The 17,930-nt window shown below is 41.9% G+C and overlaps 2 protein-coding genes across 4 annotated transcripts in view; both read right to left on the bottom strand.

Moving 5' to 3' along the window:
- Window positions 1–374: 374 nt before the first annotated feature.
- Window positions 375–12,448, bottom strand: LOC125013144 (CLK4-associating serine/arginine rich protein). Of its 2 annotated transcripts, XM_047593514.1 has the most exons (21): window positions 12,302–12,448; window positions 10,233–10,372; window positions 9,852–9,949; window positions 9,626–9,727; window positions 8,902–8,981; window positions 8,613–8,694; window positions 8,367–8,503; window positions 8,178–8,274; window positions 7,190–7,268; window positions 7,026–7,099; window positions 6,897–6,938; window positions 6,633–6,824; window positions 5,892–6,227; window positions 5,625–5,810; window positions 4,660–4,699; window positions 3,492–3,552; window positions 3,320–3,378; window positions 3,178–3,224; window positions 3,015–3,100; window positions 2,778–2,802; window positions 375–1,043 (listed from the first exon to the last, which is right to left on the bottom strand). In XM_047593514.1, the coding sequence occupies exons 2-21, from the start codon at window positions 10,329–10,331 to the stop codon at window positions 1,001–1,003; spliced, it is 1,965 nt and encodes a 654-aa protein (XP_047449470.1). In that variant the 5' UTR covers window positions 10,332–10,372; window positions 12,302–12,448; the 3' UTR covers window positions 375–1,000. The 2 variants fall into 2 exon arrangements, 1 of the variants encoding a protein (XP_047449470.1); XR_007113363.1 differs by lacking the exons at window positions 375–1,043; window positions 2,778–2,802 and having other exon boundaries at window positions 4,656–4,699.
- Window positions 12,449–16,174: 3,726 nt separating this feature from the next.
- Window positions 16,175–17,930, bottom strand: part of LOC125014160 (protein jagged-1b) — a 46,158-nt gene continuing 44,402 nt past the window's right edge. For both annotated transcript variants that reach the window (XM_047595224.1, XM_047595225.1), the window contains 2 exons: window positions 17,569–17,719; window positions 16,175–17,471 (listed from right to left, as the gene is read on the bottom strand). In XM_047595224.1, coding sequence (XP_047451180.1) covers window positions 17,032–17,471; window positions 17,569–17,719 — 591 coding nt within the window. In that variant the 3' untranslated portion in view covers window positions 16,175–17,031. The remainder of the gene's footprint in view (window positions 17,472–17,568; window positions 17,720–17,930) is intronic.

Here is a 17,930-nt window from a genome sequence, read left to right as displayed (position 1 = left end):
TAGTTCCCCTCATCAGCTCAGAGGAACTACCTCTCTTGTTGTTTTTCACAGGTGACTCAAAAAAACAAACCGGAACATCACCAACATTCATTTCTCCTTTTCACGCGCACCAGCTGCAGCGACCACACACCTATTAAAACACAGCAAACACTGAGGGAAACGGCCCAAAAGTTACAGAAGGACTCAGGGACAAGAAGCAGCAGTTGACGCTCTCTGATCTGTCGCCTCCTTCTGGTGGAAACATAAAATGAAAAACCTACAAATTAAAATAAATAAATAAACTGATGTATAAACAATTTTCTGGATTACACCAAATATTCACGGCATTAATTCACTCTGATGATTTTACAAATAAAGACGAGGAAATTCCCAAATCATTTCAAAGTTTTATTTGTGGTTTTGCATTTATCATTCAATGTTACTCAGAACAAAACAAAAAAGTCTGCTGTTGTTGACCGGCTGGCTGAGGACAGAGTACAAAAAGAGCAATCGATAAAGAAGTAGCTTCATACGGATGCGTATAAATATTCTGTACATCGGTTCATGAGACCAAACGGATCCTGTTGGAACAAAACGGTGAAATGTGGGAGATCACGGCGACGAGAGGAAGATGCATGATGTAACTTCAGATATTGCTCAGCGTTACATACTCTGAAGAATTGTCTTCAGGTGGGAAGAAGTGTTGAGAAAGAAAAGAAGGCGCATGCAGAAGAAACCGGAAACTCATTTAATAAGAAAGAGCAGAAATGAAAACGACAGCTCAAACTCAATGTAGCTGAATCAACCATCTGTGTAAATTTAAAGGAATCTTTTTTTTTTTTTTTTTTAAACACAAACAGTCCCAGAGAGCACGCGAGTCCAGGTGTACATTTGTTTGTTGGTTTATCAGCAAGCAGCTAATCAACCATCACTTCATATTTCCTTGTTATTTGGCTGATGTTGGATAGTATGTGCGATGATGTGGGTTCAGTCAGATGCGTCACATTTCCCTCTCGTCACCTCAGTGTTTGTAATAAGGACTCCGCGACCGAGATCTTGACCTCCTAGAAAAAAGAAAAAAAAAAAAAAATAGACGATCTCAGTTTACAAATGAGCAACATGAAGACGTTACATGAGAAGAGATTCATTTCAAATAAAATACAAAATCAGCTCGTATTTTAGGTGAATATACTTGCTTGTGTATGTAAGTCACACTCAGTGATGACTAAGATTTAACCTTCACACTGTGCAGGTGCAGCGTTGCGTGAATGAGAGGAAGTGCCTTAATAAATATAGTTTAGTGGTGATTACTTAAGTCACGACTTGAACAAATTTGACTGGAATCACAGTTTTATTTAATCTAGTCTACAGCCTGGAAGAAACTCCTCAAGCGGCTGGTATTTGCTCACCACACGTGACATCCTTGCCATACATACCAGACTATAAACCAAATAAACTGCAGAAAAGACAAAGATTTAAGAGATTGTCACCAAAACCTTCCTATTGAGACGCTTAAAACCCAAGAGAGATGTAATTAATCATAAATTGAACGCATTTCTAAGCATCCTTTAAGTAAATTAATGACGTACTCAGAGCAATTCACCTCGTTTCGCTATATCCCCCAACTCTCCCTGAAACTCCCCTGATGTTTAACCCCATGTGAAGAAGCACAAAGTATTTTTTTTTTTTTTTTTTTTTAAATCTTAGAAACAATCACTTGAACTGTGTCTAATATTTTAGTAATTATTCTTTCTGATCAGGCATGACTGACGTTGTCACATGGGACATTTTTTGTTCTGTTTAAGCTGTTTTACTGTTTATTATAAAACACTTAGTGTCCACGTAAACACAGCCACCAACTGTGTGGTGTTATTATTGTTGTCTGAAAGGTTTCAGTGTCTCTAGCATCCAGAAAAAAAAAAAAAAAAAAACTCAGTCTCTCTTTAATCTTAAACCTTGAAGCAGTTGGAAAACAACGGCCACATTGAGCGCGACTCCTGTCTAACCTGATGTGTCACATGGTTTGTTAAACAGAACCTTCTGAGAATTTCAAAAACTATTTAGTAGGTTACGGGAACCACCTATCAATCATAAATGCCTGGTCGGACGAATTTTCTTTTCTGCCGAGGCTGCCGACACAAGGGTGAGTATTTTGCATGAACCCACAGACCCAACCTATGGGGGGGTATGGGGAAGTTTTATTCTCACACTCTGGGCTCTTTATCAATCAATTACCCTTTTAATGCTGCAGCCAATTTGTTGCGGACCATATGCATCTCTTTATGACCACAATTTTACCTTCTTCTAATGGCTACTTCCTGCCTGATAATGAAGCGTGGCACAAAGCACTAGTGAGTTAAGTGGACGTCTGTGGCCTCCCCAGTCACCAGATGTGCCTCCAGTAGCACACAGAGGATCTGATGCAATCGTGTCAACATGGAGCACGATCTCAAAGGAACCCCCAACATCACGTGACTTCCAAGACACTAAAAACCAACACTGTTATGGATGTAAAATTAAGCCTAGTATTAATAGTTCCTAATAAAGTGCTCTGTAATAGTGTGGCTTTGTACCTGTAGAACAATTAACTACACGAGAAGTTTTATTTCAAGAACTGGAATATTTTTCCTAAGACTTGATCTTGAGACTAATTAGCGGCCGAGGAACAAGCCAAGAAGCCGTAGTATCACGTCTGCAGGCGTGAGATGATGAGCCTCTCAGATAGTGTTGGTGTGATAAAACAAAACAAGCACTATTTTGCTGCGTTGCGTTGTTCATTCTTGTGGCTTCTCACATACCTTCTGTGTGAGCTGTGCTCTCGGCCTGAGGGACAGAGGACAGAGAGACGCGATCAAATCAAGTGCATGCCGGGGCATCTCGAAGCTTATAAAACTGTCAGAGCAGAAACTGATGGCAGCAAATCAGGACGGGCTGAGCTGATTAAATACTTTGGTTACTTCTGCGCATTAAACAAGTCATTATCTTAATTTTTCTGATGCGCGTGACTGCCGCCAATAGAAAACCTAACGTCTTACCATATTTGGAAGGGGAAGGCGAGTGGCTCTGCCGCCCATACTGCCTTTCCCATTCGTCTCTCTCTTTCTCACGGCGCTCACGCTCCCTAAACGCAGAGCCTCTGGGTCAGACAATTGCGACACACAAATACCAAACAGTCCACTTAAACACACACGGCCTTACTTCATGCGTATCTTGCGTGCCATGGCTCGCAGTTCTCCCTCTCGCTCCTGTACAAAATAAACAAACAGCGATGAGGGGAAACACAGGGTAAGAGTCTCGGTTTCTGCCCGAATATACACTGCAAACACAGAATAAAACACACCTGTCGTTTGTGTTCCTGCTGCTGGATCTTCACCTGAGCGGCTCTCTTATCCGCCTTGGCTGCAGGTCACACAAACACAAGAGTTTTTTAATTATTTGGCGAAACGTACGCGTCTCGGGACGGTACGCGGTCTGCATTGTGTCGTTTCCCAACAAACTTGGCCACAACTCACACTGCTTGTTGAGCGCCTTCTGCATTCGTAACTTGAGCCGCTCCTGTGGGGTCATCTTGGGCTGCAGGTGACACAAACGTGTTAGCACAACCGTTCGCAGCCCGACAAAAGTGTTTGTGCATGGTGTGCGTGGTGTGTGCGATAGAGATCAAAGATACGGTGCTGTTATGCAAATTTGATACTATCACCTTTATGTACACTAGCTGGTGGAGGTAAAAGGATGAGAGATACATTAATTACAAGGGATGTTTGTTGAGTCAACAGGCCCACTGGCTGAGCAGGCTGTGTGTGAACAGAGGCACAGTGTCCGGTCAACATTTACACAATGTGTTAATATCTATATATCGGAGAGATAAGTGAGAGGACGGTTGAAGGAGGGAGAGAGGGTCACAACGTGAAACAAGAGCAGGTTCAAACTCAGGTCCGGTGAGTTTGGAAGGAGCCAGTGGCGTTTTGTCGCCCGACACACCCATCACTGGGCTGTTCAAACCTGGCCAGGCAAGAAAAACTGCAGGTCACAACACTGCAGGCAAGTTCAGCACAGAGGGAGATTATAACTTCCACCTCAATTGTCTGTTTGACTGTTGAAGAGCATTCAAACCGTTTCTTCTTTGGCAGGAAATTAGGCGAGAAGACAAAACAAATAGTTAACTTGCTCTTCAGTCTTCGGTCAAAGTCGGACACCTCACATCTGCATGTCATTAGAGACTCATCTAACAGCTTCTCTCGCTAACAAGCGTCCAATATTGATCTAGGAGTTATAACGAGACAAACGGTCATAAGAGAAAGAAGACATCTTCCTCGTCTTAGGACGTCTGATACACACTCGCACTCACATGTAGATGTAGAGGACACGTACATTCACCATCCAGACTAGAAACACCATGAGGACAATAGAAAGCGTCTGAATCTTCACTTCATACAGAACTGGCAGAATTAATTCAGTCAGTGTTGGCAAGAACACTCTTAAGGGTAATTTGACTGCAGTTTATGTCCACTTTGGGGGTGGGGAGGGGCGGGGGACATACATCTGATTATATTTTATTGTCTGTGGGGGGAAAACAATGGCTCCTACATCCCAGTCTGGTGGACAACCATGTCAGCCTGTCAGGGATGAGGGAGGCGTAGGCTTTAGCAAGAAACCCAGCTAGATCAAATTCTTACTGACTTTGGCAGCTCCCGTCTCTTTACCACCCGCAGTGTCAGGCCTGCAGAGAGAAGAGACGAGGGGACACAGAAGACATCCTTATTTATGTGTATGTACTGTAACACGGTCAAAAGCTACACTTTTTTTTTTTGTTCACGACGTAATTAGTTTTTGACTGGTATTGCATCTGGAAGTTGTGAAAAGACTAAAACTAGGGCTGGGCGGTATACTGGTTCATACCGAATAATGGTATTAATAATAATAATAATAATAATAATAATAATAATAATGGTACTTTCATTTTGATATGAATTTTTAATATGAAGCAGCAGAAGAAGAAAAAAGTGCTACATCGGTTGTTTGGTTTTGCTTAGGGTGACCAGATGTCTCCGTTTTGGATGATCTGTCCCCCTGCTACAATCGTCCCTGAAAATCCCCAAATTTAGCTTTTTATGAATGAGAAAAATTAACAGACTACAATTATTGCGGTAGCCGGTCACGCTACCATTGACATGAAGTAATTATGAATAAATACGTCAAAATAAATGAAAATAATTGACCCTGTTTCTGCATTTCATCTTTATAACATTTAATTCTTTTTTGTTTTTCTTTTAATCTCCCTGGATTTCCACATCAGCAGGCAGTGCTAACACGGGGCCATGCAAACCTGTTTTACTACTAGCGTGGGATTATTCAACAATATTTACTCATCATCACAGTAAAATAGTCCATCCTTAGTCAATCTACTGCATTAATTCCTCTCTCAACCAGTAGAAAATGTTGTGAATACATGATTATGTATAAAATAAAATTCTCTGATACCGTCAGAACTTTGAAATACACCATAATATGCATTTCTGGTTGTACCGCCCAGCCCTAAATAAAACTATAACATAAAACACAGTCTCATACAAGTTAACACGTTTCCTCCTGTCTGTGTTTTGTGAAGTGGTTTCAATTCACACCTACAAAATGGTCTTTCTTACTTTCTTAGCTTGTCAGAGATAGAGATGGTAGCAGGCTGGTTCCCTCTGTGACCTGGGGAGGGACTGTGGTGTTGTCTGACGGGAGACTGAGAGGGACTGCGGCTGCCGCTGTCTGCCCGTCGGTGTCCCCCGCTGTTCCTCCCCCCTCGCCTGGAATTGCCGCCTTGCCGTGAGCTGGACCGGGACCTGACAGAGATGACATCGAGTCGTTGACGTTGTGTTCGTAGTGAAGCAGTAACTGCAGCGCTGTCGGGAGATTGATCTGACCTGGTCCGTCTGCGCGCCGAGAACCGTCCCCTGTCCCTCTCTCTGTCCCTGTCCCTCTCTCTGTCTCTGCCTCTGTTGTTGGACCGCGACCGTGACCGTGACCGGTCCCGTGACCGGTCCCGTCTCCTCCAGGACCCGGTCCCCCCGTTCCCTCCTCTACCTCTGGAGTGAGACCTGGAGCGCCGCCTCGACCGCGAGTGACTCCAGGAACGCCGAGCGTCCCTTCCCCCGCGTCCTCGCCGAGCTCGCCGCGAACGGGAGGACGAGCGAGACGAAGACCGAGATGAGGAGCGGGACGAGGATGAGGGGGAGCGGCTGGAGGACGACCTTCGTCTCCTGAACAAACACAGACACAGTGTTTTAGTAACAGTACGACACCAGCACCTAGCCTAACTTTAGAATACTTCTGCTTTTTTTTGATAATTAAGTAGTGATATTTTATAATCTGATATTAACAAGAAGATTTCAATGATTTGGTTTCTGCCATAAAGTGGCATGCACAGCAGTAAAGTGCGTCAAAGTTTGACCTACTCAATCACACATATTTCCTCAATGCACATGCACAGTTACACTGGTCCCACTAGTGACTAATCAGCTGATATTTGCGTTTTACTTGATAAGTGATCCAGCTCCTATCTACAGAAATCATCCAGTATTCTCTCTTTGTCCGTTTTAATGAACATAACGACTTTCAGAGGAAAACAACCAAAGAAAAACGAGGGAAGAGGGAAAGTTACCGACCGGGAGCCCCTGCTATGACCTGCCGAGTGCTGCAAGGTGGAGGGGGCGTGGCCAGAGTGAGGAACGGGTGGTTGTGTTTTTGCTGCAGCGGATTCGTCATCGCTGCCTCCGAAGCTGGTGATGAAGGTGATCTTCTCTGGACCAGGGGTACGAGAGCGCGAGCGAGACTCGGAGCTGGATTCCGACTCTGGCCTGAAAGAGAACATGAAACTTTAGATGGGCACGAACTATACCGGAAAACGACAAAACAGAGGGTTAACTCACCGTTTGTAGGGATCGTAAGTTGGACTATCTCTCCTGGCGTAGCTGAAATAAGACGAGATGAGTAAGTAAAACAATACAATCATGTTTTGAGGTAAACAGATTCTAAAAATGTAAGAAACATGAATTTACCTCGGTGGACTGATCTGTCTTCCTTTTAGCCTCTTCTCCCTGAACTCCCTCCTCTGTCTGCGAGAGCGCCGGCCCTGAAACGATTAATTAAATATATATATACACACATAAATTACAATATAGCAAGCAATAATACAAACAAGCTACTTCCTCAGAGTACTTACAGAGTACATGGCCTTCTCCGCCTCCAGAGCTTTGGCATGTTTGATGGCCTCCACTTCCTCCTTGTCTTTCCTCAACATCCTGACAAAAAAGTAGCATGACACAGGATTAATGAAATAATGTAGGACTGTAATGAAGTGTTGCGATGCTTATGTTCCCACTGCTAGTCACGCTGAAGATGAATAAAAAGTCTTAAACAGAGACCCGATAGGATGCACGCTTTGTAAAGATTAAACGGCCGACCGGAGAGACACAAAGTCCTCAACAGAGAAGATGTGTCGGTCTCTGACGGCAAAACAATAGCAGTGTTGTCAGTGTTTGGACAACTACAGAGAGCTTTGTCTGGTGGGTGGTGTGTCGTTATGTGTTGTTTTTAAGAGAATAACAAAGTTTCTCTAGACTGGACGCCAATGCTAGCAGGGCAGCGCTGCTTTCCAGTACATTTACAGGTGGTGCAACGTGTGCTCATGTGCACACAGACCTAAAAAACTAAAGTGAACTTTATGCTCTGAGACGGTACATGGCAGAAAAATAACAACACCAGCCACAAGCCAATGGCGTTAAATCATAGCCAGCACTATCAGCACTAATGTCAACTTTAGTGATGAACTGTATCAGTAGGTAAGTTGGAATTTTCTCATTTATAAAAAAGTGAGTTTCTGTTTGTTAGGTAGTGGTTTATTAACCAATCGACTACTAAAAAATCTTTATTAGATGAATCTACTGGGCAGGTTAATTATTTGCAAAAACATTCTCAGAAACATCTACAAAACTTGAGATTTTCCAAAAACTGGAGAAGAACGTGAACTATGGCTCCTTGTTTAGAGATTTTATTTGTGAAAGAAGCTCTGTTATGAGTTATTTCGGTACTTTCTACACTCTACCTGCAAGTAACAGATTCCCAACCATAAATTAAAAGCCAGTCCGCCTGCCGTTGACCCAGTTTCCCTCTGACTCTAAGAATTTACGATACGATCTCTGACATTTTACCTGACGAAGTCGCCTTCAGCCATTCCATAAGGAGTCGCCATTTTGTTCAGGTCCACCACCTGCTCCTGGTTCAGCTCATCAACATCAACCTCCACATCTGTATGTACACACAGATTATTTATTTATTTAAGTTGTAATTCAAATTTCCTTCGTGTGAAAATCTTATAAGCGACAACAGAATTTCCTCACCTATATCTGGGATGCCCTCGTCCTCTTCAGATTCACTATTTTCCGAGTTGTCTTCATCTTTGTCTGACTGAGGCTCGGGCTCCGTCACGGTGCTGTCTTCATACGTGTAACCAATAGTGGCTTTTTTCTCTGCCAGTCTGCACAATGTGAGCAAATATTTGTGAATAACAGGATAACTTCTGAAATAAATCGTGCTTTCACGGAGCAAATGGACACACTGCTTTACTCAGAAATTAAATGACATACTTTTTCTTCTCGTCGTCTGGCTTGGGCAGGCCACCGTAGAGCTCATCCAGGTAGATCTGGTATAAACACTGCTCCTCAGAGACTGTAGAAGGACGGCGGGGAGTTAAAGAGCACAACACAACTGCAAAATATACCCACTGAGAACAGGCTAACAGTCTATTATAGGCCCATTAACACTGCATGTGCAGCACTGTGCATGTGTGCTATGCATTAACAGGAGTCACGTGTTCTTCACCGCTCATTTGTGTTGTGTTTAACATTCACGAAGAAACTGTGAGTTAATACTCACTGTTGGCAAAGTCGTTCTGCACTAGGCCTCTGTAGCGCTCATAGTTACACCTCCTCTCCTCCATCTCCTGCTCAGGAGAGCTGCACGAGACAAAGAGCAAAAGGTTGTTTGTCACATTTAGCTTTTCGCCGAATACTCAAATATCAACACACTCAGCAGTTTTGGCTCTTGACTGAGGTTGACACAAAAAATGATCACAGTCAACACTTTTATTTTGAGTCATAATGGTGCATTATGTTGGAAAATTGATCTAGTTTAACTTCAAATGTCAAATATTCCACCCACTAAGTGCTCCACTCTAAAAACATGAAACGCAAGAAAATCATCTAGACATTTTAGTTCTGTCTCGCAAACATTTATTTCGTTGCCTGTATGAAAAAATTAAAGACCTCTCTACATGATATAGTATATATTTAATGGACATGTGGAGAAGGGTGGGAATTAATACACTTTGGCTTCTTCACCAATATTTTTGGACATAAAATGTGTTAAGTTTTGCCGTCTTATGATTGTTTAGTTTTTTTTCCTTCTTTCACTCTGTGTTCACATAAACTTTCATTCATTCATTCACATGCAATACTTCAAAACATTATTTCCTTCATCATAATGTTATAGTAGGGTCAGGTTTGCACAATTATCTGAATGTGTAAAACTACAACAAACAAAATAAAATATTTAAACTAGGCAGGTTCTGAGGTTGAATGTGGTCCTCAGTAAAACTTACGATGTGCTGAGCAGAGGAGGAGTGTAGGTGGGGATGTAGTCCAGGTGAGCCCTTACATCAAACCTGTCAATCATGTTGTTGGCGTCTCCTTGCCACGGCATCCTTTAGACAAAACAAGCAAAATGAGGTATGATTTCATCAACCAGATCCCACAAGCTTTGAGCAACGTGTGTGAGTTCTAATATAAGTTTTTTGTTTATTAGTTTGTTTGTGTGAATCTCCTCACATGTTCACAGGGCTCTCTGCAGCCAACGCCACAGCAGGATCCAGATGGATCTTGTAGGCTCGGCCATGGACCTGGAGAAACTGAGCTGGATCTTTTTTCTATCAAGACAAAATGAGAGCACGTCAAGAAAATGACACATCACACAGAATAATTAACCAAATACTGAAATACACTGGAGAACAATTCTCAGTTCAGTCTTCTATTATAACTTAGGATCCTGTAGACAAGAAGAACAAACTACAGGGAGAATAAATAAGAAGCTAATAGAACTTCATAACCCTGAGGATTGAACATGCTCACACTTATTGCCACAGAGCTAAACTTCCACTACACTAGTAAAAACATAAACACATTGATCAGCTAGATAATAAAACCTCTTACTATTTTCTCGTAGTATTCTCGTCTGCGCTCGCCCCGGCGTTTGTAGTCGACCATCATGCCGCGGAGCTTGCGCTCATGCTTGCGGGCCTCCTGCCACATGACGGCTCCGCTGGGGGTGGGGGCGCGGCGTGGCACGGCTGCTGCATGGAGGCAAACGAAGAAGAAACACATTGAAGAGGAGAAAGAGAGAGGGGGGAGTTGGAAGACATGTTTTAAATAAATGTTTAAATGAATTGATATTGCACTTCGATAACTAGCACATTGTTTCTTGGATATAAATATTGAAAGGATAACTCTTCTATGGGTTAGTGCAGTCACTCCTCAACAAAATTAACCATTAATTACAAGGCCAAGGCTCAGTTGTTAGAACAGGACGCGAAATGTGACCCCAAGTAACTGCTGGAAAACATTATGTCACAATGTGTCACAATTTGACTGTGTTAAATATCACATGTGTCTGATCTTTCAAAAGATTTAATACTGTGGATCAATGAGCACATACTGGCAAAACAATGGTTAAACTGACTGACTTCTTGTAAATGAAGCTCAAAACTTTTAACTCAACAACATGACAGAACTTTCCCCTTTGTAAACCACAGGCTACACTTTTGCTGATGTTACAGGAGGTTAGTTTCATTGATAATGTGCCAGTAAAACACAACACATTTCAATGGTTCTACAAACTACAGACTTGAAAATAAAAATCACAGTTATCTTTGTTATTTAAAACAAATACAGAATATCATAGCCTTCATGGAGATAAGATTGAGTGCAGGACTGTTGCACCAATACGGCATAACATTATGACCACTGACATTTTGGACCTGGTATTCAGGTAGATGTTTTGTAGACATATACCACCCACCTAAACCAGACCAGACCAGACCAGACCAGACCAGACAAGACAAGACACCCCCACCCCATGAAGAACAGCAGGTGTTGACCTGGCCTCCAAACTCACTAGATCCCAAACTGATCAAATACCTGTGGGAGGATGCACAGAGGACCCTCCCCTCAACCCATAGCACCCAAAGGCCCCCACTAACAACATCCTGTTATCACACACCACAGGACACCCTCAGAAGACCCATGTCCACTATCTAATGAGGCACAAGAGAGACCTACAAAATATTAGGAAGGTGGTCATAATGTTATGCCGGCCAGGTGTGTACTAGAAAGGACTGATTTTCACTAGTGTACCTCATAAAGTAGTGGTTGAATGTATACCTTAGCGTTATAAATGCGAAATTCAAGCCATTAACAAAAACATATTTAGAGACATATTTTATATTAGAAAATATACTTCAATCTTTAAACTATTGGATGTTGGGGCTTTGAGTGATGCAAATGTTTATTCGCGTTTTTCTATGAAATGACTACAAACTAATCTAACTTCACTAAACTTTAAATCATCACCTATGACTTGACAATTAAATATATTTTGCTATATACAGGATTTATTTTTATCATCAGTTTCGGGGGTGACTTGGGACAAAATAGTGGCAATATGCCCAATCAAATTAAAGATGCAACAAAAACAAGGGAAAAAACTAACAATATAACCCTAAACTATTTAGATTTGTTTCTAGTGCTACTATATACTAACGACAAAATTATCCATGTATTTGTGAAGTTAGTTGTCACCTCGCTATCTTATCAATGACGTTTTATTATTTTCACTTTAAACTGGCAGCTAACCGCCAAGAGCTAACAATGCTAACCCGAAGCTAACTATCCAATATTAAGGTTGTCAGTCTGATCTATGCGCATCCCTTATAAACTGTTAGTTTGAGTCTATAATTAACAATTAACTCGTTCGATTACTAGACCTGACAGGTATGAAATGTTAGTGTCTTAAAAAGTATCGAGGAGTTTCTTAGCATACACATGGGCCTGATTGCGCATGCAGTCCGGACCTAGCCTAGCCTAGCCTAGCTTAGCTTAGCCTAGCATAGCCTGGTGTAGCTAGTGTGCAACGAGGGAAGAAACAATGCGCCTAAAACAAACCACCAAAACATGACGTGCAACGACACGAGGCGACTAGTACAGTTTACGGTTTCTTTGCGTACCTGTTTTACTGACCACCAACAAACACTTGGGTTATATTCATGCAGGTAAAGGCGATAGCAGCGGGTTGGCTCCTACACGCCTCCTTCCTCAGACTGGTACCTGCAGTACCGGCCCCAACCATCAGGGGCACTGTCTACTCACGAAACATCCAGGACCACACGTATAAATCCTCGTATAAATGATAGTGCTTTGTGTATTGTGTTTGCACATTTTCATTTTGTAGGTGTCAAGACAATATTCAATCAATCAATCAATCAATCAATCAATCAATCAATCAATCAATCAATCAATCAATCAATCAATCAGACTTTTCACAGTTTATACACAAATTAATAATCTGCGAAACACTACAAATAAGAACAGAATTTGTTGAAAAGTACTGTGGAAACACTGTTGTAGGTGAGGAAGCCCCAGAGGCTGGATAAAACCAAGAACAGAAAGTTAACAAGGTAAAATCAGTCAGTAAAGAAACTCCAAGCAGAGTTTAGCAGAAATGGACATAAGGCGCAAAGTTAAAACATCAGACTAAAAATAATAAAAGCGCTGTAAGGAAGGAAAGATCATCCTGGACTGCTTCCTGAACTCCATTGAGGATTTGTGTGAGTGGAGGACGTTGGCCAAGATGGCATCAATCATGAACGTCCCCTCTCACCCAGTGCATCAGACTGTAGGGGACCTAGCAGCTCCTGCATCAGCAGACTGCGAGAAGGCACGCTACCAACAGGCTGTGCAACACCAGCCTGAGTCAACAGTAACCCACGTCCGACACTTGGCTTCAGTTTTGGTTTTTACAGTTTTTTTTTTTGTTTTTTTTCACAAACCACTATCTCACTCTTGTCCAGTAGAACATTTTACAGTAGCAACTTCTCACCAATTTCAGCAGATGAGTACATTATGTTCATACCTTTCAAGTTTATTTTTAACTCATGCAAATTAACTTTCATACATACGTTTTGGGCTATAAATGTCCAACAGTGGCTCAAAATAGTTGACAAAAATATATATTTATTGCTTTAATTAGACATTTTTGTTTAGATTTAGCATTCAAATTGCACCTTAAATTATTTATAGGCGCCTCATGGATATAAGGGCTTTTACTAAAACTGGTTCAGTTGCCGCAGCTGTTTGAGTATAACATGTCCACCCTCTTTTATGGATATATTGTCGGAATTTGTGCAAACGTATTTGATACTGAGGTAATATGATATCAGAACGATAACTATAGATAGTATCAAAACTTGACTTTAAGTTTGTTTACCTCTTATGGCCACAAGATGGCCCCGCAAGACAAGAGAGCTGAACATAACCTTGAGGTCAATCTTAGTTTTGGAGCGATCCTGATCAACTAAAGTAAATAGAATTGAATTAAATAGATTGATTTATCAACTGTGTCTAATAACTCTATTTTACAAAGTAATAGACTGAACTAAATAGTAATTACAGAAAATTATTACATCACTGCTCAAGTTTTAGATCACTCTTTATCTAGATGATAACTAGCTTCTTCAAGCTTCTCATTTAAAAACAAGCCTTTTGTGAATCCAGTCAAGACTTCCGGTTAATTCACCTCAATTCAGTTTTATTTATTATTATTATTTATCAGTTTTAGCGTCAATTACAACACAAATTGTCTCAAGATGTTTTACATAAACGGAATAAAAAATGAATCTGAATCTGAAATGTAGACATTATCTGCGTGGCTGTCATCATCTGGGATATGACAGGATAGCAAGTAATAAAATGAGACGTTAAGAAAAGCCCCCTCGACTGAATGTAAACTTTCTAATCTGCCGGCTGGAGTCTGACATCCTGCAGTGCACAGCAGGTGTAGAAAGAGTCTTGTACATACAAGGTGTGTGTGTGTAAACTCCATTTCCTACATTTCCTCCTGACCAGCGTGGTGACAGGAAGCCCGTGTTCATTTCCAGGCTGTCGCTGTTTACACAGGCCTAAGGTCACATTTGTCATATCCATTTGCCCCATTAACTGTCGCTGCCGTGACCTTGCAGTCACTTTGCTCTGCGCCAATTACAAAACCCTTCCTATCACACTCTGTCATTAAAACGTGAACTGACATGGATCGATGTAATGGATTCAGGATGACCGCAAACTACCACATGTTTTGAAAATTAATTTTCGAGCCTAACTTTCCAACAACAGAAAGTTTTCTCACAGCCGTGCAGTCGTTTTCTAGGAAGGTCGACGTCAGCCACATGGTTTTCCATTTTTCCTGGCACCGTCCGCATCATTGTTTGTGAATGTGTGTCAGAGAGAGAGAGAGATAGTGATAGTCCTTGTGTGGTCCACTGACCCAGTCATTGTAGCTCTGTTTTACAATTAAACATCCTCCCACGGGGCTCTGACAAGGATGTATATCCACCGGGAAGCTTGTCGGACAATTTTACTCCTCAACACGAGACGAAAATTTAAAAATAACTTTTATTAATCGATTCAATTGTTGTGTTGTTTGTAGTTTAAGCATGATGCAAATTTTGTAGATCCTCAAACACAAACACACACATTAATACTACAAATGTTCTCATGTCTCTTTAAAGTAAAATTAAAATCCTACCTTCTGCAGCATTTATGTTTTTTCATATATTTCAGACACTGAGATGCAGATCTGGTACCCGTTTCTCCCCTTTTCAGTCACTGGTTCTACCTGGTGTGCTGCAACTAATCAGGGTTCTCCACTTGGGTCTGAATGGGTCAGGGAATTGCACTTGCTTTTGGGCTTTCTGCCATCTTGTTGTTTCATGCACATATGTGATGCATTTGTGATCTTTTTGACCTTAAGGTTTATGTTGTTCAGTGTTGTGATTAGGGTTACCATGTCAATCTAGAGTCTACTTTCTGCTGCATGTGATGTAAGTGTGGAACAAATTCCCCGCGACATTCACACCGCTACTGATCTCGGCCTTTCAAATTGAAGCTACTTTTTTAGATGGGCGTTTAATTCCGTCTGGGGTAGTCTTGTCTTTAGTTGTATTTTATTATTCTTATCTTTTCCGTTTTATGTATTTCGGAAAGGCTTTCAATACCCTGCAGCGCTGTAGCACTTTCCAATTGTGTTTTTATGTATTGTTTTTATGTTTTCATGCATTGATTTTATGTGTTGTTTTATGACTTTGCTGTAAAGCACTTTGGTTACCTTTTGGTTGTTGTAAAGGGCTGCACAAAAAAATTTGATTGACTGATTGATGTATAGACCGTCAGTAGGAGCTTGTAGTGGAGATTCAGTTCAGTTTTGTCCAGCCTCCTTTCTCCTTCTCCTACTTAGTTGAATATTTCCTTTGAAGGCTGGAGTGTTTTGTTTGTTGTCTTGATCTTGATTCTTCCTAATATCATCCCATGCTCCCTCTGTTTGAAGACCTTCAACAAACCTATGTGTGTGTGTTCGTACTCTGTTACAGTCCTTTACCCCTAGCTCATCCTGATGATGTAACATATTTCGTGGAAGTGGAAGTTCTTTGATAATTTAAAACGAAGTTTTACATTTGAGCTCTGCCTTTGTAAAGATGGATGTAACTGTGGTAAGACAGACAATTAACCCCGAAAAGCGAGAAAGCTACAATTTTTAAGCTCGTGACTCATTCAGGTTAAAAACTAATATATATGCAGCCAATGAAAACTTAAAACGATTGTGATCTATCCTCGCGTGGGCGTCTGACAACGATAACAAAAAGAAGGGTTGTCATAGCATTTCGAATGTGTACTTATTATGCACATATAAAAACGGTGAGAAGCACTTTGCTCTCTTTTCTCTTCCCCAAAGAGCAACGTCATTAATCTCTCTGTGACAGAGCTGACACTTCCCCCTGGCAGTGAAGGTAAGCTTGCGATTAATGAAATAAAAATAGTGGAAAGAGTTAGTAAATGCACTTTTATTACAATCCACATGTGCTGGTTGCTCCAAATGGAAAGTGACCAACTGAACAAAGTAATACAGTGATACTTCCAGACCGAATCACAGTACAAAAATGGCATCAATATGTACAATATATTTATGTACAAAAAAAAGCTATTTTACACACAGGTATGAATAAAAAAAAATCATACATCTTAGAGAAACTGCAGTATTACAGAGACGATACAGGCAACAGTGTGGAGTTTTAAAACTGGTATATCAACTTCTTTTCTTAAAGTGAAATGTTTCTGCTCTCTTTCTCTTTTTTTTTTTTACTTTTTCTACACGTTACACTCATAATATACATTCTCTCTGTCACTGTCACACACACACAAGCAGAAACACACCGTTAAATAGGCATCTTAGTTCTCAGTCTGTCAGCCAGAGATCAGTCTGAAATTGAAATGGAGGTCTGAACACCAGTCAGACGGCCTCAAGGACCAGGAAACATGTTGAGAGGCTCCTGCAGAGGTCGGCCCTCTGTTTACTCTTGACAGTATCTCAGGCACTCCAAGGCGAATCTTTAACCGTCCAGATTAATAAAGGTTTTTTCAGTCAAACGTCGTGGACGCGCTGCTTCTCATTCTTTGCCAAAATAGGCTCAAACACGATAACACAGTTAAGACTTTTGACCCCTCTACTTAGCAGCCTTTGCTCCTCAGGTGTCTGCCGATGTCCATCTGAGCACATAAAGGTCAAAGGTTCACCCTATTTTCATAACTGCGACATTGACACAGTGCAAGTAACTGAAGACCCCGGCCCTGTGAGCAAAAAAGTGCTAAGGACAGAAAATGAAATTAAGAAATAAAGTTCAGGACGCGGTCAAACCTCCAGTTCCTGGTTTTCTGTGCAGTGGAAGCGGTTCAGCTTCTCCCTCTCGCGGTTTGAAATGTCCAGTTTGGGGGCATGGGCTGGCTTCAGAGCCGGGGAGGGGTGTGAAGGAGCCGGGGAGGGAGGAAGGGTCAGTTCAATCTCCTCGTAGCAACGTGAGATGGGAGCGGGGGCAGCTTGGGGGTGGGTGAGAGGGGCGGCGGGGGGCAGGAGGGGCACGGGACGGTCCACGTTTCTGATGAGGTTGACAAACTCCCTCTGGTTGTTGATGCCTTCTTCCTGCGGGACCGCCTGCTGCTTTTTCCGCTTTCGATGAAAGTGGGAGAGGAGGAAGGCGCAGGCAGCGCAGCCGCAGACCGTCACCAAAGCTAAGACTCCCACCAGGATCATGTAGAAGCTGACGCCCCCGTGTGTCGTGTCCGACATGGCACCTGCAGATGAGGAGGGACAGAGATTAGACCGGAGCTTGTGAGGTTCTTTCTGCTGCTTCTTCTGCTGTCCTTCAAGACACACAAATATGTCTCTTACCTGAACAGTGCTGTCCAATGCAGGGATTCTTGAGGCTCATGCACTCGTTGTCATAGTAACCATCGGGACAGGCGCACATGTACCTGCCTTCTGTGATGTGACACTGCACGCCCTGTTGGCAGGGGTTGGGGTTGCACAGATCTAACGCTATCTGAAAAAGTAGAACAAAAAAATAAAATGGTAGAAAAACTTATCCGTCAACTTAATGTGGTTCCAGAGGTTTATTAAATCTGCAGCCTCTTAATTACCACTAAAAAGGTGCTTATGATTTCGCTTCAACAGGCCATTGCAGGCCATGCACCTCCAATGTGATAAATTAAGGACAAAGTAGATGCTCTAACTTTAACAAATTAGATGGATAT

Source organism: Mugil cephalus, chromosome 9 (assembly GCF_022458985.1).
Source record: "Mugil cephalus isolate CIBA_MC_2020 chromosome 9, CIBA_Mcephalus_1.1, whole genome shotgun sequence".
Taxonomy (NCBI): Eukaryota; Metazoa; Chordata; class Actinopteri; order Mugiliformes; family Mugilidae; genus Mugil; species Mugil cephalus.
The sequence above is the reverse complement of the archived record's forward strand: the minus strand, read 5'-3'. Positions and strand labels throughout refer to the sequence as shown.